At 42.1% G+C, this 27,552-nt stretch overlaps 1 protein-coding gene across 47 annotated transcripts in view; it reads right to left on the reverse strand.

Moving 5' to 3' along the window:
- The window catches only part of LOC129783139 (CUGBP Elav-like family member 4), a 773,173-nt gene that overhangs the window by 226,319 nt on the left and 519,302 nt on the right, over window positions 1-27,552 (reverse strand). For 12 of the 47 annotated variants that reach the window (XM_055792912.1, XM_055792939.1, XM_055792919.1 and 9 more), the window contains exon 5: window positions 18,613-18,624. The exons of 25 other annotated variants lie outside the window; for them this stretch is intronic. In XM_055792912.1, the coding sequence (XP_055648887.1) occupies window positions 18,613-18,624 (12 nt within the window). Of the gene's footprint in view, window positions 1-10,751; window positions 10,772-18,612; window positions 18,625-27,552 lie in introns of all 47 variants that reach the window. 10 more of the 47 variants (XM_055792940.1, XM_055792938.1, XM_055792927.1 and 7 more) reach the window with 1 other exon arrangement.

Here is a 27,552-nt window from a genome sequence, read left to right on the forward strand (position 1 = left end):
GCGGTAAGAATTAAACAATACCCACTGAAAAGGGAAGATAGGGAAGGAATTCGTCCAAACATAGAGCGATTCATAGAACTAAAACTACTAAAAGAATGTGAGTCAGAATTTAACACACCTATCCTCCCAGTTAAAAAACCTGATGGGTCTTATAGGATAGTTCAAGATTTAAGGGCCATTAACAAAATAACAGAGGATCTGTATCCTGTAGTAGCTAACCCCTATACCTTACTTACCACCCTGACACCTGACCTAGCTTGGTTCACAGTTTTAGACTTAAAAAATGCCTTCTTTTGCCTCCCTCTCCATGAAGCCAGCCAAAGAATTTTTGCTTTTGAATGGGAAAATCCCAGAAGCGGTCGAAAGACCCAGCTCACATGGACGGTGTTGCCACAGGGGTTTAAAAATAGCCCCACAATTTTTGGAAACCAATTAGCAAAGGATTTGGAGTTATGGGAACCACCGTCAGAAGAAGGGAAAGTGTTACAATATGTAGACGATCTTCTTATTGCAACCAGAACCAAAGAATCTTGTATTATTTGGACTGTGAGTCTGCTGAACTTTCTGGGACTACAGGGATATCGAGTTTCTAAGAAGAAGGCACAGGTGGTGTTACAACAGGTCACATACCTGGGGTACGAGATCAGTGCCGGACAACGGGTCCTGGGGAAGGCCCGAAAAGAAGCCATATGCCAAGCCCCCCGACCACGAACTGTAAAGGAACTGCAGACATTTCTGGGAATGACAGGATGGTGCCGGCTTTGGATATGCAATTATGGCTTGCTTGTTAAACCATTATATTCCCTGATAGCAGCTAACCAGAAGGATCTTCAGTGGGATGCTGAATCAGACAGAGCTTTCCATGAACTGAAGAAAGCCTTGATGTCGGCACCAGCACTAGGACTTCCTGATGTGAGTAAGCCATTTTTCCTATTTTCCCATGAGAAACAGGGAATGGCATTAGGAATACTGGCACAAGATTTGGGACCATACAGACGGGCAGTGGCATACTTCTCTAAACAGCTGGATGCCACTGCAAAAGGGTGGCCTGGTTGCCTGAGAGCAGTAGCAGCCGTCATCCTAAACATCCAAGAGGCCCGGAAGTTTACCCTGGGCCAGAAAATGACTGTCTTAGTATCCCACACAGTGTCTGCAGTCCTTGAAACAAAAGGGGGGCATTGGCTCTCCCCACAGAGATTCCTAAAATACCAGGCCATAATGGCGGAACAAGATGATGTTGAGATCGTGACTACAAACATCGTCAATCCAGCCTCATTTCTTAATGGGAATATTGGAGAATCAGTCGATCATGACTGTCTAGAAACAATCGAAGCCACTTATTCTAGTCGGACAGATCTCAAGGATGTTCCTATTAATGGAGCTGAACATTGGTTCACGGATGGGAGCAGCTATATGCTGAATGGAAAGCGACATTCCGGATATGCTGTTACAACCTCTGAAGAAGTGATAGAATCGGGGCCGCTACCAGCTGACACTTCGGCACAGAAGGCTGAAATCATAGCCCTTACTCGAGCTCTGGAAAGAGCTCGGGGAAAACCTATAAATATTTGGACTGATTCTAAATATGCCTTTGGAGTGGTACATGCTCATGGAGCAATATGGAAAGAAAGGGGACTGTTAAACTCCCAAGGAAAAATCATCAAACATGCGGAAGAAATTTTGAAACTCCTAAATGCGGTCCAGCTTCCTGAAAGGGTGGCAATTATGCACATTAAGGCACACCAGAAAGTGAGCACAGAATTGGAAAGAGGAAATGAACTGGCAGACAGGGAAGCAAAACAGGCAGCCAGAAAAGCAATCAAGGTAGAGGGTGCGCTAATACCCGATGGACAAATATCTCTAGAAGGTAAACCAGACTATACGAAAGAAGATCGCAAACTAATTTCTGACCTAAAGGGATCATATAATGAGGAAGGGTGGGCTATAATCTCACATGGGAGAATAGTGATTCCTTCCTACATGGTATGGTCAGTGGTCAGGGAAGAACATAGAAAAAGGCACTGGGGGGCAGAAGCTCTATATAAGGATCTCACTAAAAACATAATAGCACGAAATTTGTATACTACTATTAGACAAGTAAACCAACAATGTGATCTTTGCCTCCAGACTAATCCTAAGATTACCAAGGGGCCAAAGTTGGGAAAAATTGGGAGAGGAAATGTTCCTGGGCAACACTGGCAGATCGATTTCTCGGAACTTCCTAGAAAAGGAGGGTATCGATATTGGTACTAACAGATACCTTTTCAGGTTGGCCAGAAGCCTTCCCGTGCAGAACTGCTAAAGCCCGGGAAGTGACCAAAATACTACTCCAAGAGATAATACCTAGGTTTGGAGTCCCAGCGGTAATGTCCTCGGATAGAGGACCACATTTTGTGTCCAGAATAGTGCAACAGATTAGCCACCATCTAGGAATAGATTGGCAATTACATACCTCATACCGACCACAATCGAGTGGCCAGGTGGAAAAGATGAATCATCTAATCAAACAACAGATTGTCAAGTTAGGCCAAGAAACAAATCTAACTTGGCCCCAGTCTTTGCCATTAGCCCTTACACGAATTCGAACTAGACCGAGAGCAAAAGAGGGGCTTAGCCCATTTGAAATTTTATATGGACGACCCTATGGGGTACAAAAGGGGATGTCTTCACAGATTGGTGAAGAAACAATGACTTCCTATATGGTGGCACTAAACAAACAATTAATAAGAATTGAGAAGCATGTGATGGGAACACGCAGTAGGGGTCTGGATGGACCTGTTCACGATATACAACCAGGGGACTATGTATACGTTAAGTGTTTTGCAGATAAAACCCTGGAACCACAGTGGACCGGACCTTTTCAAGTCCTACTCACCACCTACACTGCAATCAAGGTTGAGGGACAGAATTCTTGGATTCACCATACCCGGATTAAGAAAGCCCCTGCAACTTCGTGGAAAGTAACCCCAGATAAAAAAGAACTGAAACTCAAATTTACTCGGACAAATGGGAACAATGTGGGTGGCAAGTAAGTGAACCTGAGCGGTTGCAGATCCACCATATGGGAAGGGCACCACAACAAACAATATAGAACAAGAGTCGGGGACTGAGCCAGTGGCCAGGCTCGCCCAACTTGTTATTAGTAAGCCCCAACTCAAACAAAGATATTTTTGATCAAAACAGATTTTAACGTTTAGATTCTTAAAATGATCAATAGTGGGTTTAAACCATTTGTGGTTTTTTGTACCCTCTCTCTTGCCTACAACCAAGAGCCTGATAATTGGCCTTGGAATCATGCTCAGAAAAAACACACTGGAATAATGGGAAAGGTGGACTCAAAGACGAAACTAGCTATGGTGTTTTTTTTCTGAAAATGAGGTGTACCAAAGGAATCAATGGGATCGGGAGGATGTACACAAAGTCGACCGATTATGGGGAAAATTAGGAGATAAGATAAAAGTAGGATGTCAAACATATAATGAAAAGGATAACACCAAGATTTCGGGAGACACCCAGATTAATGTCAGAAAGGTAGATAAGGAATTTACCCTTCTAAATACAACCATGTGCTTTAATTCACGGGAATGTTGGCACAATTTTACCTTAACCGAGCCCATCTTTATAATATGCCTAGGAAAGGAATCCCCAAGAACAGCTCTGACTTATAAGATCAAAATAACAATCATGCTAACCACTGTTCCTACCACCACCACAGTTACAACAACCCCATTAACGCTTGATCTTAAATTAACTAAACCAGATCCAAAGATTTATACAATTGGACCATATGTAATCAGAAATACAGGTCAGCAACAAATGTTGTTTAACCCAGAATGGTCTCTTAAAAGAATAGAGTTAAAAATACAAGTCAATGTTTCTGATGTTAAGCCATCCTGTTCCCCCTTCTTACGAACCTCTTATGAGGGATGGACAACTTGGTTAAGAAAAAGGGGAAATATTTATCGAAACAGAATAGTGAGAGATGTAACTGGAATGTTGGGAACAGGACTCGGAGTATTAAATTCCATAGACTCAGAGGTGATAATGAATAAACTAGCCGCCACCACGGCCGATCTATCAAAACTACAACAACCACTAAAATCTTCATTATTGGCATTAGGGGCACATCAATGGTTGATATCGAAGGTACTCCCCAGGTGGGAACAAATAAACATGGAAGATCATCAACTCATCACTAAGGCATTAGGTGGTTTACAGGATGACGTCGCCCTGGCTCTAAGTTGCATCCAAGCCCAAATGTGGATGCAATCAATAGCTGCATCCATAATAAGAGAAGGAGAGGAAGGCATATTTCCTACAGAAATTCGAAAGATGGTTTGGGACAGTGCTACGGAGGTAGAAAGAAAACTCCAGTCATGGTGGAATATGGTGAACTTTACCTATGACCCCAACACACACACCATCACAGCTTTTGTGTTAACCATACATAATGCAGTAATAATTACCATACACCCCATTGTAGCCCTTGGAATTAACCATAATGGGGTGCTCCTATACCCTTTTGAACATAGAACATGGGCCAGAAAGATAGGCGACAAGTGGCAAACAGTAGATTTAGAATCTTGTATTATGCGAGAACAGCAGGGCTTCCTCTGTGAAAGCAATACTATAATGGCTCAGGATACTTGTTTAGATACAGATCAGAAAATATGTCATTTCGAGGCCCGACCAAATGCAAACTTGAAAACAGTAATTATATATGCAGGGAAGGGATGTGCGTGTTTGAGAACTAAGTGTAACACAATAACCATAGATGGGGAGGTAAAAGAGCCTGCACAGTATTCAAATTATTGTATTTGTAATTTTACTACTATCACAGGATGCAATTTTAGTTACTCAGCCCCAGTAGTGTCTCATCAATTAAAATCCAATTTTACCCTATCACAGATAATAATTCCTACCCCCATAGGACTAAATATAAGCAGTATAAAAGAACTATTAAAACATGCAGATTTCCAACATATACTGGAAGAAACCAAAGAAAAGGGACATGAAACTCTTCTTATGGTCCATCATGATGTAGAGGGGATCAAGAAAGTTTTAAAAAAGGTAGAACAGGATGGAAACCATAATTGGTGGGATACTCTCTTTGGCTGGTCACCCTCTGCAACAGGAATTCTTAACACTCTGGTACACCCCATTGTGATCTTATTGATCAGTTTAGGAATTTCCTTAATACTAACCATTATGTTATATTTGTGGGTTTGGAGAATGTTTAAAAGAGTAACACTTATGTATGATGCTTTATATCATTCGGGAAGGCTGCTTAAGTAAAAGAATTTACTTAATTTAATAGAAAAGGGGGGATTGATATGGAGAAATAATGTGAAATGGGGATAATGGACATGGATTGTGATTGTATGTGTCTGCTTAAGGAATGTGGGTATGGTGACTAGTCATGGGTGCGGTGACAACTACAGTTTTGAGGAGACGCCTGCCCCTCTTCCTCTAACAAAGGGGAGACGCCTGCCCTTCTTCCTCTAACAAAGGGGCTATTTAAAAGAGAATAAGAAAAGATGAGAGACATTCAAATGCTATCTAGAGGGAGGGAGTGCTAAGTCTCCTTGCTGGAAAAGATTGGGTGGTCACAATCACCTGAAGAAGATCGGGTGGTCACAAGGACATGAATCACCTACAAACCTGCAAGACCACCACATTCCAGGAAACGGACTGATAAGCTAATTAACATACGAAGCGGGGTTTAGGTAACGAATATGTATAGGCGTTAATTGAATATTCATTTGTTCATTGTATAAATGTGAGATGGTTGTCACTTCGGGTATGCACGCTTGTGGAGGAGCAATCCCCCGTGCATCTGCGCGCAATAAACATACCTACTTTATAACTTTCAAGTTATAGAGTCTAATTCCGCACGTCAGTACTTGGGCTATCAGAGAGGCTTCTGCAGGGGTGCCTGGTGGTCTTCTATCTCCTTAAAGTAATAAAGGTACTTCATAGGCCAGATGATGCATTTTGAAAACATTTAAAAAGGACCCTCTTTGCTGCTTTCATCTAAACCAAATTCCTTCAGATTGTTCAATTCTGTTCTTCTCTGTTCCTTACATGGAGACCATCTCCATGGGCTACCTTTGTTTATGGCAATCTATGCTCCAACAGTGTGTCTTGATTTTTATTTTTGGTGAAAATTATGCATATTTTTATATTATTATATTATTTTCTACTGCCCTGGGATTTGGAAAAGTATTTTCACCTGGTAATATCCCAGCTGTGTCCCTGCAGAGCCGTACTGGATCTAGGTATGTGTCTGGAAATCCTGAAGGTTTTCTCTTCAGGCTCTTTCAGACTATTGCCAGTATATTCATGTCAAATGATACTAGACTTCATCCATTTTCTTCAGTACATAGTAGCTCAACCTCCATAACAATGTTTTAATATTCTCCTTTCTGATGTGGCAGAGAACAAGAAAAGAAAGCATTCCCCAAGCCACTGAGAAGGCAATTGGATCTTGCGGCGAATGAAGAGACGGGACGCAGCTTGATGCAAGCAAATGTCAATTTATTGTACTGAAGCACGAGTGTTTATACAGTTTCAGAAGCTGCGCGTTTTAAACAGATTGGTTCTTGAAGCTAAGCCTTGCATACTAGGCAATCCCTGACTGGTGGTTAACTACCAGCAATTAACCGCAAGGTGTTACCTTTCCTTGGCGCCATCCTTGGCACCATCCGTCTCCCACTCCCCTGTGCTCTGTAAACATGCCCCATCATGTTAATTGTTGTCTAGACAAGCTCGAGCACATTCCCCTCAGCTAACTGATTGCCATGCATGGTCCTAGTTTCCAGCCCGCTCCTGCATCTCCCCCTTCCTGTTGCACAAAAGGAACCTTTGAAACCGAATGAGTAAAAACAAGGTATAAGTAATAGAACAAATAAAAAACCAACTGAGACATATTATTAATGTCAAAATAACCCACTGTCTTTGTTCCGTACAATTTTACAATTTCCCCTTTTTGTTTTTGAACAGCTAGTACCAGGTTTGCCATGTTCTGCAGGGCCCTTGCAAACATGACAGCAACCAAGGTAATAGCAAACAAACAATACTGCCAATTGAGTGAATGAATGCCAAGAAGGCTGAAATTTTCTCAGATTTTGATAACATGTTGCTGCAATGGGGCGCCTAAAATCCATGCAGCACATACCATCAAAATCCTCACAGCCATGTCCTTGAACCAACAACAAAAAGCAGTGGCAATTTTGACTCACATTCTTAACTGCCTAACAAACAAGGTGATTTTTAATGCTTTCCCTGCTGTTACTCTGGATAAGAGAAGAACCGCTGCGACATGTTCCCATCATAGCCTCCTACTACATTAGCATCTACAGAAAGACAATTATCGACATTCAAAGTGTAAACAATATCATCTTCTTTTGGATTAACATTATACATAGGTGGAAGGGCACACCAAACAAGAACTGGTTCAGTCAAAAAGTTCGAAACATCGCATGCCTTCTCTGAACATACCTCTGGGGTCATTCCCTTCATTCCCTCTTTTTTTTATGCAAAGAGAAACACTTTTACCATAACAGAGAAGCCCCTATTTACATCACTGAGCCCGGACACAAACTGCAGCTGTATGTGCCACCAGGCTCAGGGCAGGAATCATTCATGTCATTATATAGCTATATATGTCTACAAGCATGCAGACACCTATTAAACACTAGATAACCATGTTTATCTTTCCTATTCTCCTTCACAATACCTTGTTGTTCTCTCATTATGAATCCTCCCTTCCTGCACTGCTTTGCTTAACTCCTTAACAGCCTCGTATTGCACAGGCTGCCACTCTCGAGGTTGATCTGTCTGACAAAATACTGAACATGCCCTAGTGACTCCCAAATCCCCTCGCTTAAGCGCTTCCCACTTGCATTCCTGCCACCAATCGCTCAGACTCCCTTTCACCCTCCCCAAAAATACCATCAAAGTATCAGGAGAGATGAGGGGGTGGGGGAAAGGTCTAGCTCCTTTTCCAGATCTATAGGACCTGGATCAAAAGGTTTATCAGAGTCAATGGAATCATTGTCCGAGTTGTCCTGTTCCCATGTTTGGTCCTGTGTTGTGAGGGTCGCTGCAATCAGTGACAGAAGCTTTGGGGGCAGAGGAGGTGTGGACGGAATCGCCATCGCTGACGGTGTCTTGAGAAGAGTCGCGCTGTCGGTGGAATTTACAGCTTCCTCTGGTTTAGCACCGGTAGTAGAATTAGTCCACACTTGGCAAAGAGTAGTCAGAATTTGCCACCAAGATGTTAAATGCATTCCCGACACGGAGTTCCCCTCCGTGGCAGCATCATACAATTGGCTGCTGTATGTACACACTTTCATTCTTTCAAAGTCTCTAAGGTTTCTTGGCTGCTCACCTGTCTCGATGAATACAGGTGTTATCCTGGGGGTTTAGGTTGTCCGCCTGGTCCAGACAGCAAGACGATCGTTCAGCCAAGACGTCTCCTCCGGAACACAGCCCTCTTCCACAAGCTGTCTTTTTTCTGTCCTTATTCTTCCAAGGCTTCGGAACACCACCATAGGGGTCACCATTTGAGGAGACTGAGGCACGGACTCCTGGATCTGACTAGAAGACCCTTCATGAGTCCATATACGTCTCTTTCTGGGGACGAAGCCTGATTCCCCATTACGGATTTCCCACAGCTCACCTCTCAACTCCGGAGGGGTTTCAGGCCAGCTCCTGCTTCCTTTCAGCAGATCATTCAAAGTTCTGTGGGATTCGCTGCATGTCGCTCAGATAGGCGATTCGAGAGCCCTTCACGTTAGATCCTTAAACGCATCACGTCGGGGTCACCAATTTGCGGCGAATGAAGAGACGGGACGCAGCTTGATGCAAGCAAATGTCAACTTATTGTACAGAAGCACGAGTGTTTATACACTTTCAGAAGCTGCGCGTTTTAAACAGATTGGTTCTTGAAGCTAAGCCTTGCATACTAGGCAATCCCTGATTGGTGGTTAACTACCAGCAATTAACCGCAAGGTGTTACCTTTCCTTGGCGCCATCCTTGGCACCATCCGTCTCCCACTCCCCTGTGCTCTGTAAACACGTCTCATCGTGTTAATTGTTGTCTAGACAAGCTCGAGCACATTCCCCTCAGCTAACTGATTGCCATGCATGGTCCTAGTTTCCAGCCCGCTCCTGCAGGATCTTGTAAGGATCATCACATAGGGGCATTTTGGGCTGACATCAAAGGCCACAGCTAATTCCCACTTCACTCCAGGAAGGCATCACCCCACAGCTCAGAGACAGTTGGATGTCAAATGTTCCCCAAGGCCACTTCTGCGGGAGTCTGTGATTACCTACTTGCCCTCACCCCCATGAAGATACTTGGTCCTTTACAGTGGAAGTCAGTGAAGGAGAACCTGTCTGCCTGCGTTTCCTCCTGGGTATCTAAGTCTAACAGAAGAGACACTCAGTTTTACTCTGAAGGTTAGGATTTGTCCTCCTTCCTTGCAAATTTTTGGCTGAGGAAATTGGTCACGTGGGTGGCAAGCTCTGACAACAGAAGGTTGTAAGAGTCATTCAAAGCCAAATCCTGCCTTGGGCTCTGCACCATGCCACTGTTTTGAACATGTGCAGTCCCAGACTCTCTGTTCTTCCAAAGATGCCACACTTCCTTTTTAATTTTAATATAGACTTAGTTTCAAATCCATCTCTCAGCTGTGCCTTCAGGATGTTTCATCTGAGGGCACTAACATATATGTGGGCACATCTGAAAGCAAGACATGTGCCTGAGCTCCCTCCCATACACCATCCTACTGAGGATGGACCTCTACTACTGGGCATCGCACAGGCTCCCTGAAGACAGCACAGGCACTTTTTATTCGCTTCTTTTTCTGGAAGTATATTTAGGGAAGAGGGTAAGAGAGAAGAGAGACAAAAAGCAAAAGAAGCCTTCAAAGTCAGGTGAGAGATGGCTTCAAGCTCTGTCTGAAGCATCATGTGCTTCCTTCCCTGCCTTTTATTCCCCACCATTTCTTCCCCAGGTTTGAAAGATGCCCTGAGGTAGGTTGCCATATTTGCATAGATTCACTTGTAAAAGGAAAATTCTGCTATTGCGCATATCACTGTTTATTGCCACTTTGTTATGGGCACCTGGGGAGTCCATAAAGAAAAGCAAAGAAAAAATATAATGTAAAAAGAATTGCAAACAACAAAAGCCATATTGCATTTCTCAGGAAGCCCTGAAATATGGATGCCTCAGAGAGAAGGCACAGGGGTAAAGCTGACACACAGATACAGCTCTTAATGTAACAGACAACCCCACACCTGCATCCTATCCTAATTACCATCTTTGTTTACAAGTCTATCTGATTGTGTGGATCTTTCCAGCTACTTTAGCATCATTTCATTTTTAGTGCAAATACCGATCATCTAAAGTAGCTTGAAAACTGAACAACAGAAGAGAAATAGGGAAAAAACCCCACCTCATCTCCCAACAAAACATGATAACTATCTACCCCTTCTAAAAAGCAGAGAAATTTCCTCGCTGTAAGCTGGCATGGTGTTCAGGAAGCACGGGTGCAGCTTGCAATCCATATAGCTGGCATTACTTGGCAACTGTTAGAAAATGGTGGTCCTGGATCACTTGCACGTAGCAAAGGTGCCATAGGACTTTCTGAAAACCTCATGCTCTTTGTCTTGTGGCTCTCACTTGTGACTGTAGGTGACTAACTCTGGAGGATGAAACTGGTTCACCTGTACATCCTCCCAACCTTGCCTTGGAGGTTTTTCCCTGTTGCAGGGCCATTATGGTTGTTCATACAACAGCTGCTGAACTCCTGCAGTTTACAGCTCTCCTACAAAGTTTAAAACACCACTGATTTGGGATTCCACCTTGGATAATGACATCTGGTAACCAACATCACCCTGTACAGCAAGGACCCATGACTCTTCACTGTGAAACTGCCAGGCTATATTTCTACCCTTTAGCTGACAGCATTTTGGAAACTGAAGAGAGTCTTCAATACATTATTTTATGATTGTACAAGTTGCCAGTCTTGAGGTTCTTTGACTAACTTCTGCCTTCTCCAGGAACAAATGGTCCTGCTTAAACAATGAGAAATTCCACTGATGCAAAATCAGGATCTAAAACATCCCCATGAACTCAAAAACAACATGACGATTCATGGAAGAACAATCCATTGAAAAATACTCATACAAAAAAAGTACCTCTGGCTCACGAAAACCTTGAGCTACCAATTGCAGGAAACTAGGAAAGTGTTGCTCTTGTAATTTCCCCTCTGCTTTATCATTGACTACTCTAGGGGATAGTATATGTGTGAGAGTGACTGTTGATCTGACAGACTATAATTGTTCTTATATTATATTCCTATGTTCCCTGGGAAGAATGAATCGATGCTGTTGGGAATGGGGGATTACTGCAACACCCTGTGGAGAACTGCCCCCAGCAGTGTTTCACCATGGCAAATTTGTAGTGATATCCTACAACTGTTCTTGCTCACATTGCCAGGAACAGGGAATGGGAATGAGCCATCTACTTCTTGGCCTAAGTCAGGTGCAAGACAAGGCCAGTCCCCAGGATGGCACTGTTGGGGTCTGCAGTGGGTCTGCAGACAAGTTAGTTGACTTCAAAGACTTAGCCATGTACCTTTAAGACAGCCACAAATTGTCAGGTAAGTCAACAGGATGTGAAGAACCAGAACTTAGAACCGCAGCATACGGGCACCTACAGCAACAGCAAATAGCAAGCAAGAAGAACACAAAAACCTATCAGGATCTGAAACATGTACTGTCTAAAATATATAAATAATTTGTATAAACAATAAAGGCCATTTTGTCTAAACCCAGCCACGCAGACATAGTGTTTTTTCAGTCTGCGTCGACCTGCGCCACCACATGGCACTACTGTGTATCAGGGCAAGTAGAAGTGGACGTGAACAGGGTTTTCTTTTCATCATTCTCCCAACAGTTGCTCAAAAAGTTTTCATGAAGAATATTTGTGGAGAAAGCACCAGATATTTGAATAACACACAATATGTCACAGAAGTGTCTGATTCCAAGAAAAAGTCTGGAGGCTCATTTGGTTTAAAAAAAATGAAAATTCGAAAGCCAAAGCTATTTTCAGCTGGAAGTAGAAAATAAATAACTAGTTCCACAGGAATTCTTTGAATGAGCTGGAAAAAATAGCCAGTTCGACAAGCAGAGCTATTTGCAGCATGTGTCTGTAAACAGGAAAGGTTGATGCAAGTTTGAAAAAGCACTTTGTTGAATGATTAGTGTCAGCATGCTAATCTGGATTTGTACCAGAATGTGCTCAAAAACCATAAGACATAAATTTCTCTATGTGATAACTAAACTCTACAGTTTTGTTAGTAAGCAGGAATATTATTAGAGCTAGTTAACCACCCCAAAATCTAAAAAAACCTTTCTTGCTTTAAAAGCCCTCAGAATATCCACCAAGTTCTCAAACACCAGCTCATGATGATTTTTTTTTTAGTCACACTGGATACAAGCATGCAACTAGAAACAAGGAACTAGCTTGTTCACTCCTCTACCCCAAAACACACTCTTGATTGATTACAAAAAGCTGAAACCCAGCATTTACAAAGAGGAAGGTGGTTTAACTTAGGAAAGTGAGCCGAGAGATGAACAGATAGAGCTGAAGGTGGTTGGACTGATGTTAGATCAGGGCAGTGCATAGAAAATTGCTAAGGTAAGATGCAGTTTTACCTATTGTACATCTGTATGTGAAGCAGAACAAATGAAATCCTTCACAGTGTGTTGTAGGATACTAATCCACTTTAAAGTGCATGGTACAGGGATGAGAGCAGTCGACACTGGTTAAGATAAATCTTGCCGTTTTTCTGTACCTTCCCAGATTATTTATTTAATCTTTTTATTTATTTTTTTCATACTAGTGAAATTTTTGTGCATGCCCCTTCAATAATAAATTTCGGCAAGCAGTCAACATAAGCATGGAGATTGACCAGGGGTCCTCAAACTACAGCCTGTGGGCCGGATACGGCCCCCCAGGGTCCTCAATCCAGCCCCCGGTATTTACAGAACCACCCCACCCCACCCCCCCACCCCCCCCCACCGGGAGTTGGGGGGGGAAACCAAGCAGCCGCAGATGACTGCCTGCCCTTTCATCCGCGTGCCAGCCCCCTGTTTAAAAAGTTTGAGGTAGAACCTGCTGATTACAGCCATCAGCTTTGTGTTAGAAACTGTCCCCCAAGTGCCAAATGTTGGCCCCTCAATGTAATGTTTATATAGTGTTTAATTTTTAAAATTTGACATTCAACATTTCCTGTTTAAAAATGAATAGGCTTCATTATTTGATTGAAATGAGTGTTCAGATGGCTAATGTGTTTTATTATGGCCATAGAATTTTACTGTTATTTCCCCTCCAGATGCTGCTGTTCCAGGGAAGTCAAAGGGATTCAGTTTTCAGTAGGATGGGCTCTATCCAATGACATGGTATGGTATACAAGCTTGACAATAAGAGGCTTTCCCAGCCTGTGCATATGGCTCCTGGTAGGTTTTTCTTAAAATTGATGGGTGGCTGTTATGGTTCAGTCACCATACAGGAACCTCTCCCCCCTACCTAATATCTTTCATTTGCTATTGAAATGCCAGCTCCCATCTTTGGTTATCCTGTGATAACATTCTCTATCATTCAGTAATTGAATTTTTCAGACAAGTATCTCATTGTTTTCTCCCATGGTGCCCCTTCATGCATGGTAGGATTACCTGAAAGAGAGCTGCAATCCCATCTTAGAATGTTCCCTGAAATTTCTTCAAAACCTCTCCCTCTTGCTATGATCTTCACATATGGCTTTGACAAAACTGAGTGTTTTGAAACCAATTCTCATGTTGCTATGAAACTTGTCTCATTCTTTCCTGTGCTCTGTTTTCTGGGTTTGTCTCTATCTTTTACTATCCTTATGTTATAGAAAGTTTGGAGCTGGGTGTGCTTTTACTGATCTCTGTAAAGGCATTAGGAGGGCACAGTCCTTCCCCATGACAAAGATTTCTCAGCACTGTTTTAATTGTGGTGAGGTGGAAAACAAGAATTCCATTTAGCTGAAAAAGTCAAGTTTTCATACATAGTTTTTGTTCTGGACCATTAACTTTCAGAAATGCTTGGGCTGACATCATCCTCCCCCAACACCTAACACCCATGAGCACAGACATTAGGATAAATCAGCAGCACAGGTGTTTCCCATGGCATCAGAATATGGCTTACATGTTGGAGAACATGCTAGTGCAAAAAGTCCATTCTGGACAAGAAAAAACTGCCCAATAAAAGCTTTATCAAATCCACTATTTTTGTCACCAAAGTCTGAATTATGAAAAATTAACATTTCTGTCTGAAAAACTATCTCCCTCAGCACTAATTGTCTTGTGGATAATAAGAATTTAAGAAAGCAGCTTTTCAGCAGAATGTTTCAATATATCCAAACTAAATTTTATTAGCAGAGAATAATGGGTAATGGAACTGGAAATCAGTAACAGATCTTTCCTATTAAGAAAAAAAAGCTTTTCCAACTTTGTAATATGAAGATATAGTCCATTTAACTCTTAAGAAAGAGTATAATAAGGAAACAAATCCTTACTGCAAGGTCATTATGAAACTCAATCACAAGACATGAACCCACTTCTTGTGGCAGGAAGCATAATTCTCAACATTTACAGATGAGAAAAAGCTATTTATAGGTCTTCAAATCCAAAATTTCTGTTAAAAGGAATTTCTCCATTTCTTCAACATGGACTGGAAACAGATATTAAGGGAGGTATTCTTCTCTATCTTTTTTTCATCCAGGATTTTACTTAAAACTAGATGGCCAGACTCTACAAAAATTGTGGAGACATATCCATAAAGTGATTAATCCTCACCTGTCTTAGGAGTGAATGAATGACCCTGTGGGAATACCTCTTTGCTTCTTTATTAACTGTTGAAGAATCTCAGATGACCAGCTCAGAATAGCCATCTAACCTTTAAAAGATAGAAGTTATGGAAGATGAACCCCCCTCCAATGACTTGCCCCAAACCAAGAATAAGACCAGAATTCTGCTCTTCTCATTTCCAGACCTGTGTTCTGCTGTCCGGCCAGTGGTGACCTCTGCAGTGGCAACACTTTTCCCTGAGAAAAAATCAAGAGCCTATAACATTTCCAATCAGATATTTTGCAACATCTTCTTTTCAGTGCCATCGCAATTTCTAATTGTTTTGAAGTCTTATAAAATATATGTCTTTTGGTACATCTGAATTTGTTTTTTCCAAAGGCAGAAGCAAATTCAAAGTGAGCAGGGTGAGGACAGTAGTGTCAGACAGCACTATGAAGATGTCTTAGAGTAATTAGAAATGGATATTTGGCCTTCTAATGACATGAGACATTTCCCAGTTAGCATTCAAAAACTTTTTGCCTATCCTCATTTTAAGTAATCCTAATAAAAGTTACAGCTCCTGCCCTTGGTGCCCTCATCCACAATCTATGAAAACTCACCATGAGCACTTCCTTTCTTGTACTTTGTATAAATTTGCCTTTGCTTGAATTTTGTGCACACAATATGGTTTCTACTACTTCCTGGGAGAGATTAATTACACAGACCTCTAAATCATTTTATTGCAGAAGTTTGAGTGGACACACACATCTCATCCAATCTCATGTTTGCCAGCCATGAAAATTACGTATGTCCTTAAGCAATAGAAAATGCTTGCAGCAAAAAGGACATACCCTGCTGAGTCTCTGAAGGTACTATATACTAATAATAAATAGATATGATTTCACACAAAGGCAGACATAAGAAAACTCAGAGTTGAGAGCCTCTAAAAGTTTAAAGCATGTATCTACCCATGAGCCTATGTGCTCCTTCAACAAGATGTGATCTCTGCAATACTTGCTGTTACAGCACTGAGATGGTTGCCTTACTGTGGGAGGCTGAACCAGAGAAAATCACTGCAAGTCCCCTCCAGCAGCAAGACAGAGTATGTAGTCATATGATTGTGCTGTTCCTGTCTTCTAGACAGGTATTTACAATATGCACTTACATGGTACTCCAACAAAAACAGGCCTTAATTGTATTTAATAATCAAATCTGCTGCTCTACTCAGGTACAGTACAGCTGGCAAGTCAGCATGAATATAAGAAATAAGTTCAATTTTTTTTACCAGTCTTCTTGATTTTCCCTTAAACCCAATGCAAAATACAGTAGGTATATATGATCCAGGAGGCATTCCCAGAGCCAAGATGTTTATATTAATAAAATAATACTAGAAATGGTATTATGCTAATGGAATCAGTCCCACTTGCATTCTGAAAATTTCTCTTCCATCTTATGAGTAATATTTGAAATAGAACTGATTTCCCTGTCCCTCTTTCTCTCTCCCCTCCTCCCTGCTTTTTCTCTATGTCTATTACAAGGATTTTAATGATTTTAATTGAAAGACATTCAAATTGTAACACTCAGCAGCCCATGAGAAGCAATTATTTTTTTCAGTTGCTGATTACCATATCATTTTATATAATTGTTGACGTCTGTTGTCTAATGTATCTCACCCAAAAAGCAATCACATACATGTTGAAAAATAAGGATAAAAATAATAATAAAAAGTCTAACAACACTTCACAACATAGATACAACCTTGAGGAAAGCACAAAACATAAGAGAAAATAACAAAAAAAAGACAAAAAAAAAAAAAAGAGAACAGCCCATCTAACTCACTCATCTGCCCAGTAAGTGCATTTGCGGTGTATCAGACAGGCTTGACAGCAGGTGATGGAGGTTGGGGCTTTGCACATACTCTGAAAGGATTTTACTGATTGCAATTACTAACCCATGCTTTGACATAGCACACAATGAAAGACTATAATTAGACAACTATTATTCCTAACTGCTGGTACTAATGATGTTCATTACAAATGCCGCTCACTTTGTCATTGCATTATTCATACTTGAGGTGCATTTGTGTATGTGAGTTTATGAAGGAAGAGGGGTGGCAGTTGTTTGTATTTGTGGCACTGAATAAATTATCTAGATTTATGTACACTGTCTCTATAAATCTATATTCCAATACAGAGTCATGTACATTGTTTTTCCGCCTGTATCTGCAGGCTTGCATAGATGGAGATGGAGCAGGAACCTTGGGATAGCACAGTGCAGTTCTCCTGGTCTGCACTCAGAGTCCACAGAAGGACTTACATTGACATTTCTGGGGTTTGGATGAAGCCCTGGATGGGTATGTGGGAGACAGGGATGTGGTTTTCTCTCCTTAGCTTTTGTCTTTTTAGGCTCTCTTAATTCTTTGCACCACATTTCCCCTGCATCACTGTGTGCTGAACAGTGGCTTCTGGATATGGTCTTGTTACAAAGAAGTTTAAGTACAGAATTTTTTTTTTTAACTGACAGAAGATTTTTTAAATGATTTTTAAACTGAAATTATTACCTCTGCTTGGCAGACACAACACAGTGCTGTTGGCAACCTCTTTAAACTGGGAGTGTGGAGGGCTTTCACTGAAGTCAGAGCATATTGGCCATTGTATGCCTCTGGAAACTTTGGGATATAACTAAATGTGGGGAGCTATTCTGGAATAATTAATTTCTAATAATTAATATTAATAATGCTTAATGCTAAGAGAAAGTAATAGCTAGCAAGAATCGCTAAAGTTGATTAATTTGGGCTACAGCAGTCTGACTAAAAAAAAAGAGCTTGCAGAAAGGGAATTAAGAAAAGCTGTTCCATGTTAAATGTACACTATACATTAATCTGAACAAACGTATCTGTGTAGGAGAGCCCTTTTGATTTATTTTATCTTCTGGTAAAGGGCATTCTAGTTAAATGTTGCTAAAAGTTGAGTCACCAGTGGGACAGGGGCTTTGTACTCAGCGTGGGAGCAGAGCTGCAGGATATGCCAGGTCTGGTTTTATCCCTTCCTCTTGCCTTAGCTGTGTGCATTGCAGTTCTCACTGTAGATACCAGCATTACAATTATTGCATGAATAATATATTGTCATTTATACAGCCTAACTTAGGTAATGTGAAATCCAGAGGCAAAAGAAAATTTGCTCCAATTTTACAGTCAATAATATTTTCAATTGATTTGCTTCTGCATCATCAGGATGAAAACAACCATACAGCCCTGCAACACTCTCATACTTCCTGCCAGTAAACATTTAGTCATGAACATTTTGGACTGCATTGAGAATTTCTCCCAGGAAAGTCAGTCACAGTGAAATGCAAGCGTACCCATTAATGACAAAATCATAAAGCACAAAATAATACAAAACAAGAGTAATAAACCTCTCCAAGGAATTGCATCATTGTTAATAAAACAAGTAATCAACAGACCATTGTTTGAAAGCAATGCTTATTGCATAACTGCATAGATGGAGACATAGCAGCAGCAGCCTGAAAAAAGGGTGTCCTGAAAGTATCTACTCTGTGAGAATCATGAAATTTAGGAGGTCTTTTGCTGGTGGCCCCTCTGCAGATTTGCTTTCCTAGAGAAGGGAACACCTAACCTTCTCTAGCCCCTAAATTCCAGTTTGTGATTTATCAGCAGGAAATAGCAATTTGGGTACTGAAACCAATGAAGACCCAGCAGACTGGGACGCGGAGGAGGTGCTCAAATGATCCACTTGTACTGATGTATGTGCTTCCACAGGTCCTCACTGTGGTTAGAGGAGGCAGGCTAGGGGAAAGTAATAAAAGCGGCATGCAGAGAGCCATGGCCAGGGATTGTGCAAGGAATTGCAGAAGCTCATGCTGCTCCTAGAGTTGAGGGGGTCTCAGCCAGGGGTTTCTCCTCTTATAGGAAGAGAAGGGAGAAGGAGAACTGGGATGAGACACCAGCACCATCTGCCTTTCCCTTTGTCTCTCTGCATGCCTTTCCACTTTCCTTGCATCAGACTTTTTTACCCAGAGGCCCAGCTGCAGAGGTTTCCTAACAAGAATGAATTTAGCCTGAGTTATGGCAGTTCCTTGTCATAAGTCTCTGGGGCTTTCTTTTTGGAAGCTGGAGTTGTTAATGTCTGGCTTTCCCAGCTTTTGCTGTGGTAGCATCACATAGCAAGTGATAAGGCCTGTCACTGTTTGTAAATGTCAAGTGAGGAGCAGGGAGGCCATGTGTTCAGGGTCAGGTAGATGTACTTTGCATCCTGCCGTCTCATAAACTGTCCAGGCTTTCTTCATCTCCCCAGCAGGGTTTCCAGCCACAGATGTCCCCAAGACCTGACAAAGTGGTGACAACCCTGCTGCAGGGTGGATAGATAAATGGCAGCATGGAGAGGAGATTTGCAAGGACATTTTTGCAGGACAGGATGGAAATAGGGGACTCTGTGTGCTGGCATGGACTTGCTTTGGCAAAGCAGGTGACACCCCATACAGTAGCACCCTGTTCCACTGGTCCTGCTTCCTACACTGGGTATTTTCCAAATGCACTCTGCTTTTACAGTGCTAGGAGCAGAGCTCTGTAAAATACCTGGCTATCCATCTAAAAAGTAATGCACCGTGTTTTCAGTGCTTATGTTTAACATGTGAAACATCTGCTGTGAGTACCTGCTTCATGAGAAGGAACCTTTCAAGCTAAAATCCCCAGCACTCAAGAAATGTGCCTTTGCTGGATGAAACTTCATCAGCAAAAGGCTCATCCCAAACATCCAGATCCTGGCTTGGATCCAAATCTGGAAGCCATATGTCAGCAAGGAAACCCATTCCCAAAACTGACAGTCTGGGACATTTTCCTGTCTCAGGAAACTTTTTTGGCTTTCCAAGACCTGAGCACAGGAGATCTGCACAGAGGAAAGGAACTGCCATAGCAGATCATACCTTGGACCTGGAGCAGCTTACGGGCATGACATTCTGTACTCCAGCATTATACACCTTTTGATATTAAGGTCCCAGCATTTAAGCCAGGTGTGTTAGTCTTAAATACAAGAGCAGCTCCATTGCTTCAGGAAGACAACACAGGATTTAAACTATGCATGTGTTTAAGCACCTGGTGTATGAGCCTTTCTCTCCAGTACACTTCTCAGTCCCCTGGGCTTAATTTCATCTCCTTCCACTTTATAGTCTATGGCCTCTGCTATAAATTCAGAGCACCAGGGAACTGATTTTTTAAAAGATACTTTCTTCTTGAAATCTTGAAGGTAAAAAGCAGATGATAATATATATCAGTTAAATGGATTTCTAAAAGCATTGTCCTGGTTTCAGCTGGGATAGAGTTAATTTTCCTCTTAGTAGCTGGTGCAGTGCTGTGTTTTGGATTTGGTGTGAGAACAATGTTGATAACACACTGATTTTTTTTGGTTGTTGCTGGGTAATGTTTATACTAAGTCAAGGACTTTTCAGTTTCTCAGATCTTGCCAGCCAGAGGGCTCAAGGGGCACGGGAAATTGGGAAGGGACACAGCCAGGACAGGTGACCCAAACTAGCCAAAGGGGTATTCCATACCATAGAACGTCATGCCGAGTATATAAGCTGGGGGAAGTTGACTGGGGCCTGCTGATCATTGCTTGGGTATTGTCTGAGCATCAGTGGGTCAGTGATGGTGGTGGTGAGCAATTGTACTGTGCATCACTTGTTTTCTTTTCTTCCTTCCCTTTGGAATTTGTTCCTCTCCCCTTCTCCCTCCTTGTCGTTATAATTATTATTATTATTGTGATTATTACTTTTATAGATTTTCTTTTTCCCTATTTTTTTTTAATTATTAAATTGTTCTTATCTCAACCCTTGAGTTTTACATTCCTTCCCAATTCTCCTCCCTGTCCCTGGGGGGGGGGGGAACAACACAATGACAGATGATACAGGGACAGGATACTGAGCAAGTGACTGAGTGGTAGTTACTGGCTGGGGTTAAACCACAACAGTTTTTTGGCAAGCAATGTGGGGCACCAAGAGTTGATATAATGACAGATCTGACTAGAGTGTTTTAAAACAAAATTTTTACATTTATTCTTTGTATTGGTTAAATACTCACTGACCACAATATTTTCTTTGTTCTCAAAGTTGCTGCTCATGATCTCAGGGTTGCGTTATGTACTTTACTTGCAGTATGTGTTCCCTGTGGTGCTGTTTATGGTCCATGGGGCCTGGGTTAAAGTTATCATTGTGTTGTACTTTATAGTGCTGATTTATGATATGATAGACTTGCTGGCCGTGAAGCTAATCTGGTCTGTGTACTCAGCATTGCCATCGCCCCTGTTCTTCAGTCATTCTCTGGCAGGGATTATTGATAATTGCACCTTTATCTTTTCCTTTTTGGAGAGCCAATCACACAATCTATTTTCCTACACCTTCTCCTTCTCTTCTAGGCCAATTACAGAAGCATTTAAGGCTTTTGAAAAATGTGAGTATCCTTGGGATGTTGAGACCAGCATATTGTGGCCCTGAATCTATTGCTGGGAATGATAAATGTGGTTTAAACCATGTTGAGAATTAAGCAACCAGCTGCAGCTATTCTGACCCCTGCAAAAGGCATTGCAGCTACTCCAACTGCCGTGACAAGCACCGCAGCCATTCACACCACAGCGATAGGTATTGTGGCTACTTCAACTGCTGCAACAAGCATCATGGTTACTCGAACTTTGGCGATAAGCACCATGGCTACTCAAAACCTAGCAAGTGGCATTACAACTACTCCAGCCCCCACAACAAGTGATGCAGAAGACCAACCCATGCCAGTATCAGTTGCTCCTATACAGAAGAAGAAGTGGACATGGAAAACAGCTCGTTTAGTAAAGGACAACAAAGCAGGACCATCACAGGAACAGGAGGAAGAGGCATAACAAGAGGTAACCACTTCATCCCTATCCCAGAATGAGCTGCGAGATATGTGAAAAGATTTTGCTCATCATCCAGGTGAGCACACTATCACCTGGTTGCTTTGATGCTGGGATAATGGGACTAATAGTTTGGAATTAGAGGACAGGGAAGCCAAGCAGCTGGGATCACTTTCTATGGAAAGGAGCATTGACAAGGCAATTGGAAGAGGGACACAAGTCCTCAGTCTTTGGAGGCAACTCCTTTCAAACGTGAAGGAAAGGTATCCCTTCAAGGAGGATATTACATGTCACCCAGGCAAATGGACTGCAATAGAGAGAGGTATCTAGTATCTGAGGGAATTAGCCATGAAAGAGATGATTTATGATGACCAGAACAATGCGCGGTTACCCACAGATCCTGACAAAGTCCTATGGGCAGGACCCATGTGGTGGAAATTTGTATGGAGTGCACCATCTTCATATGCCAACTCATTGGCAATAATGAGCTGAAAAGATGACATGCCAGCAGTGGTAGATGAAGTGATTCGCCATTTCCTAGAATACGAAGGTAGCATGTCTAATTCCCTCATCTGAGCTGTGGGAGTACTAGTTCAGCATCTCAAAGAGGACAGATCCTACTCCCCACCTGTATGGACCCACATCTCAGCTATTAACATTAAGCGCCCTTCTGCTTGAGAGGAAGAATATAGGAGGTACACACCATGGGGTACCCTGTAGTTTTACCTGCAGGACCATGGAGAGGATATGAGGAGGTGGGATGAAAAACCTACATCGATATTGGAGGCATGGTTACGTGAATTACAAGGAAAAACAATCACAAATAGGGGTTCTTTTAAGAAGGCTGCTGCTCCGATCTCTAGTGGGCAGTTTCCTAGACAGATTGGAAAGGCTGATTTTACTCTCAATCCTGTGAGAAGGAATTCTAATCTATTTTTACAAGGCATAAGTGGGCACAACTGCGACTGCTCCATGCAACAGCTGCTCTGCACTGTTTGCTGCCATGGTAGAGAATCCTATGACCAGGATTAGAGGGACCCTGTCTCCAGCCAGGTGGAGGAGAGGGACAACCAGGTTTACTGGACTGTGTGGATCCAATAGCCTGACATGAAAGACCCACAAAAGCTCTAGTGGAAACTACTGCATAGTGTACTCTAATGTCATCAAGCTATGAGGGGGCAGAACCCATTTGTCTTTCTGGAGTGACAGGGGGACCCCAACAGCTAACTGTATTGGAGGCTGAAATAAGTCTGATTGGAATGAGTGGCAAAACCACCCCATTGCCACACAAGCCCTCTCAGAAGACCCTTCTGTTGTGGGGTTGCTGCAGATCGAAGAACAATAGGTGCAATTGCTAACACAATGGTGCACCAGCAGCAATATCGCACCAACTGAGACTCCCTGATTCCCATCCATAAGCTGATTTTCCAACTGGAGGGCCAAGGAATGATTAGCAGAACCTATTCACCCTTTAATAGCCCCATATGGCCAGTGCAAAACTCTAATGAAGAATAGAGATCAAAGGTGGAGTATTATGGCCTGAATGAAGTCACAACACTATTGAGTGCCACAATGCCAGGCATGCTAGAACTTCAATATGAACTGGAATCAAAAGCAGCCAAGTGCTATGCCACTACTGATATTACAAATGCATACTTCTTGATCCCTTTGGCTGCGGAGTGCAGGCCACAGTTTACCTTCGCTTGGAGGGGTGTCCAATACACCTGGAATTGACTGCCCCAGGGGTAGAAACACAGCCCTACCATCTGCCATGGACTGATCCAGGCTGCACTGGAACAGGGTGGAGTTCCAGAACATCTGCAGTACATTGATGACATCATCATATGGGGCAATACAGCAGAAGTTTTTGAGAAAGTGGAGAAAATTATCCAAATCCTTCTGAAAGCTGGTTTTGCCATAAAACAAAAGGACCTGCACAGGAGATCCATGTTATGGGAATAAAATGGATGTCGTGAGATCCAAATGGATGTGGTCAACAAATAACAGCTATGTTTCCACCAACTAATAAGAAAGAAACTCAGGCTTTCTTAGGCATTGTGGGGGTTTGGGGAATGCACATTCCAAATTACAGTCTGATTGTAAGCCCTCTCTATCAAGGAACCCAGAAGAAGAATGACTTCGACCCTGAGCAACAACAAGCCTTTGAACAAATTACACAGGAAATAGCTCAAGCAGTGGCCCTTGGGCCAGTCCAGACTGGGCATGATGTAAAAATGTGCTCTACACTGCAGCCAGGGAGAATGACCCAACCTGAAGCCTCTGGCAGAAAGCACCAGGGGAGACTGGAGGTCGACCCTTGGGCTTTTGGAGTTGGGGATATAGGGGGATCTGAGGCCCGCTCTACTCCAACTGAAAAAGAGATACTGGCAACTTATGAAGGGGCTCGAGCTGTTTTAGAAGTGATTGGTACTGAAGCTCAGCTCCTCCTGGCACCTTGGTTACCAGTGCTGGGTTGGCTGTCCAAAGGGAGGGTTTCCTCTACACATCACACAACTGATGCTACATGGAGTAAGTGGGTCACACTGATTACACAACGAGCTCAAATAGGAAATTCCAGTCATCCAGGAATCTTAGAAATTATTATGGACTGGCCATAAGGCAAAGATTTTGGGATGTCACCAGAGGGGGAGGTGATGTGCTGAAGAAGCCCCATTGTATAATGAACCATTGGAACATGAGAAGCAATATGCCCTGTTTACTGATGGGTCCTGCTGTATTGTAGGAAAGCATTGGAGGTGGGAGGCAGCTGTATGGAGCCCCTTATGACAAGTCGCAGAAACTGCTGAAGGAGGTGAATTGAATCAGTTTGCAGAGGTGAAAGCTATCCAGCTGGCTTTAAACAGTGTTGAACGAGAAAGGTGGCTGATACTTTACCTCTCTACTGACTCATGGATGGTGACAAATGCCTGGTGGGGGTGGCTGAAGCAATGGATTTTAAAGAAAATGTATTTTGAACTAAGAAATTTAAATTGCTGAAGCTGCTAAATGGCAGAACCAGGCTTTGTCCCTTGTATAGTCCTAATCCAAGGCTGGTTTAAAACCCAGTCAAGTTAATCAGTGGGAGAATAGAAAAACAGTAGATGATCAATTGTATACACAGGTGCTCTCAGAAGCAGGTACCCAGAAGCAGAGGAAACTGACCTTCCCACTGTAGGAATGTATTCTTTGAGGCTGGAATACATTCCTAACCCCAGAGCAGGACCTGGAGCTCCTCCAGAGGTTCCATCAGTCACTGTGGTAATGAGACATGAACCCTGGAAACAGGGAGATTTGGTTGCTTGGCAGAGTAAAATGCTGAGATTGAGAGATGATGCAGAAAGATGTGCACAAATGTTATCTGGAATTGTTATAGATTATACTCCTATCTGGAATGATATGAAACCTCTACTGAGAGAATTATTCCAAATGGAAGAGAGGTAAAGAATTATTCAAAAAGATAGAAAAATTACTCAGAGAAGACAAGGACTTAATCCTTGGCCAAAACAAGATCCTAATTGGCAGTCTCAATTAAATTCTAATACTTTAGAATGTCTGTTTGTGGAACTTCAGGACATATGCAATGGGAATGCCCACTTCACTCGACAGTCTCGGAACAAGGATCGATACCCCCACATCATCCATGTCCTCATTCTGAATAGACCAATAAGATTCTCAAGGAACTGCTGAGAGATGAATCTGGAAGGAATAGAGGTAAATGAGTATGGAAAAATTGCTGCAAAGGTAAATGAAATTCTATTTGATTTTTTATCAGAAGAAAACGTTATTGTTAAAGATGTAGAAGGCAAGGAGGTGAAATACCTTTCTACACCCCTTCCAATTGTTTTAACTGGAAAAATTGCATGGGGAAGATTCGTATTTTCTCCTAATTCCCCTATATCATTATTAGGGAGAGACCTTTTGCAGGAATTTGGTACTCGGGTATCTCTAGTGCCTGACAGGATCCAGTTAATCCTTATGGGTTCTGAAATTGTGCATGTTTTAAAAAATTAAGAACCTCATTTTTAAATACCATTGGGATTGGAAGCAGTTCCCTGAGAAATGTAGAGTACCTCGAGTGAGGATTTAAGATTATTGCTGTCAGCAGAGCTGGTGGTAATAAAAACAAAAGGAGGGACTCCCCCCTCTATTAAACAATGTCCTATTGTTTCTGAAGAAATCCCAAGCATTCAAATAAATTGAATTTTTCCTGAAAAAAGGAATTCTCAGAGAATGCCAAAGCCCTTATAATACCCCAATTTTACCTCTAAGTAAGCACAGAATAGATGAAGATGGGGATCCAAAGTATAGATTTGTTCAGGATCTCTGTGCGGTGAATGAGCATGTTGCCTCACCCGAAAGTTCCAGAGCCTAATTTAATACTTACTCAGATACCACCATGGGCAAACTATTATACTGTCTTAGATTTAACTGGAGCATCTTTTAGTATCCCTATAAGAGGAGAGACAATTTTTGCCTTCTCATGGCAAGGAAAGGAATTAACATGGACTCGATTACCCCAAGGGTTTACTAGTTCACCTACATTTTTTTCTCAAATTTTATCTAATGATCTTAAAGACTTAAATTTTCCAGGACATTCTACTTTGGTTCAGTATGTGGATGATCTTTTTAGCTAGTCATACAGAAGAAGAATGTATGAGAGACACTGAATACCTGTGTATACAACTTGCAAAAAAGGGATACCGTGCATCTCTATCCAAATTACAACTTTGTCTATGACAGCTTATTATTCTTGTACTCTAGATCCAGTAATTAAAGGAACTCCCCTTTGTATACGGGCTATAGCAACTGCTGCTGAGTTAGTGGAAAGAACACGGACTGTTGTCCTGGGACACCCCCTGACAGTATGTGTACCCCATGAGGTGGAAATACTTTTGAAACAATATGCAGAAAAAGCGCTTTCTCCACAAAGGGCACATCAATATGAAGCAGTGCTTTTACCTGCAGACAATGTGAAACTTGAAAGATGTAATAACCTTAATCCAGCTACATTACTGCCACTGCCTACAGAGGGAGAAAAAGATGATCACAATTGTGGACCAGTGGTAACCACAACGAGTAAGCCACAAGATGATTTAACAGATCAACCTTTAGATAATCCAGATTTGAGTCTTTTTACAGATGGATCATCATACTATGAAGACAGCTGGCGCTGTACCAGATACGCAGTTACCACAGAGTTCAAGTTTTATTGGCTGGACCTTTAGATCTCCCAATTCTAGGTGCACAAGGTGCAGAAATTGTTGCTCTCACTGAGGCTGCAAAATATGCACTTGGACTGTTGAGTTAACCTTTACACAGACTCTAAATATGCATTTGGAGTTTGTCACGCTACAGGTATGCTATGGAAAGAGCATGGATTTCTTACCTCCTCAGGTAATACCACAGCACATAGAACTTCAATTAAAGGATTGTTAGAGGCAATACAACTGCCCACAGAATTGGCAGTGATTTATGTAAAGGCCCATACCAACCGCCGAGACAATGTATCTCGAGGAAATGCCTTGGCTGATCAAGCAGCAAAAGCTGCCGCATGGCAAGTGATTTGAGCCATGACTGATTCTGACTGAACAGGATAAGGCTGAACTCCCAGATGTAACTCATCTCTACAAAGATCTACCTGAAGAAGACAGACAAACCTGGGAGAATTTGGGAGCACAACAACGTGATAGACAGTGGCTATTAGGAAGTAAACAGTAAATACCAAAGAGGTATTTACTACCTGTCACTCGCTGGCAGCACAATAGATCTCACG

This window comes from Falco peregrinus, chromosome W, assembly GCF_023634155.1.
Source record: "Falco peregrinus isolate bFalPer1 chromosome W, bFalPer1.pri, whole genome shotgun sequence".
Lineage (NCBI taxonomy): Eukaryota > Metazoa > Chordata > Aves > Falconiformes > Falconidae > Falco > Falco peregrinus.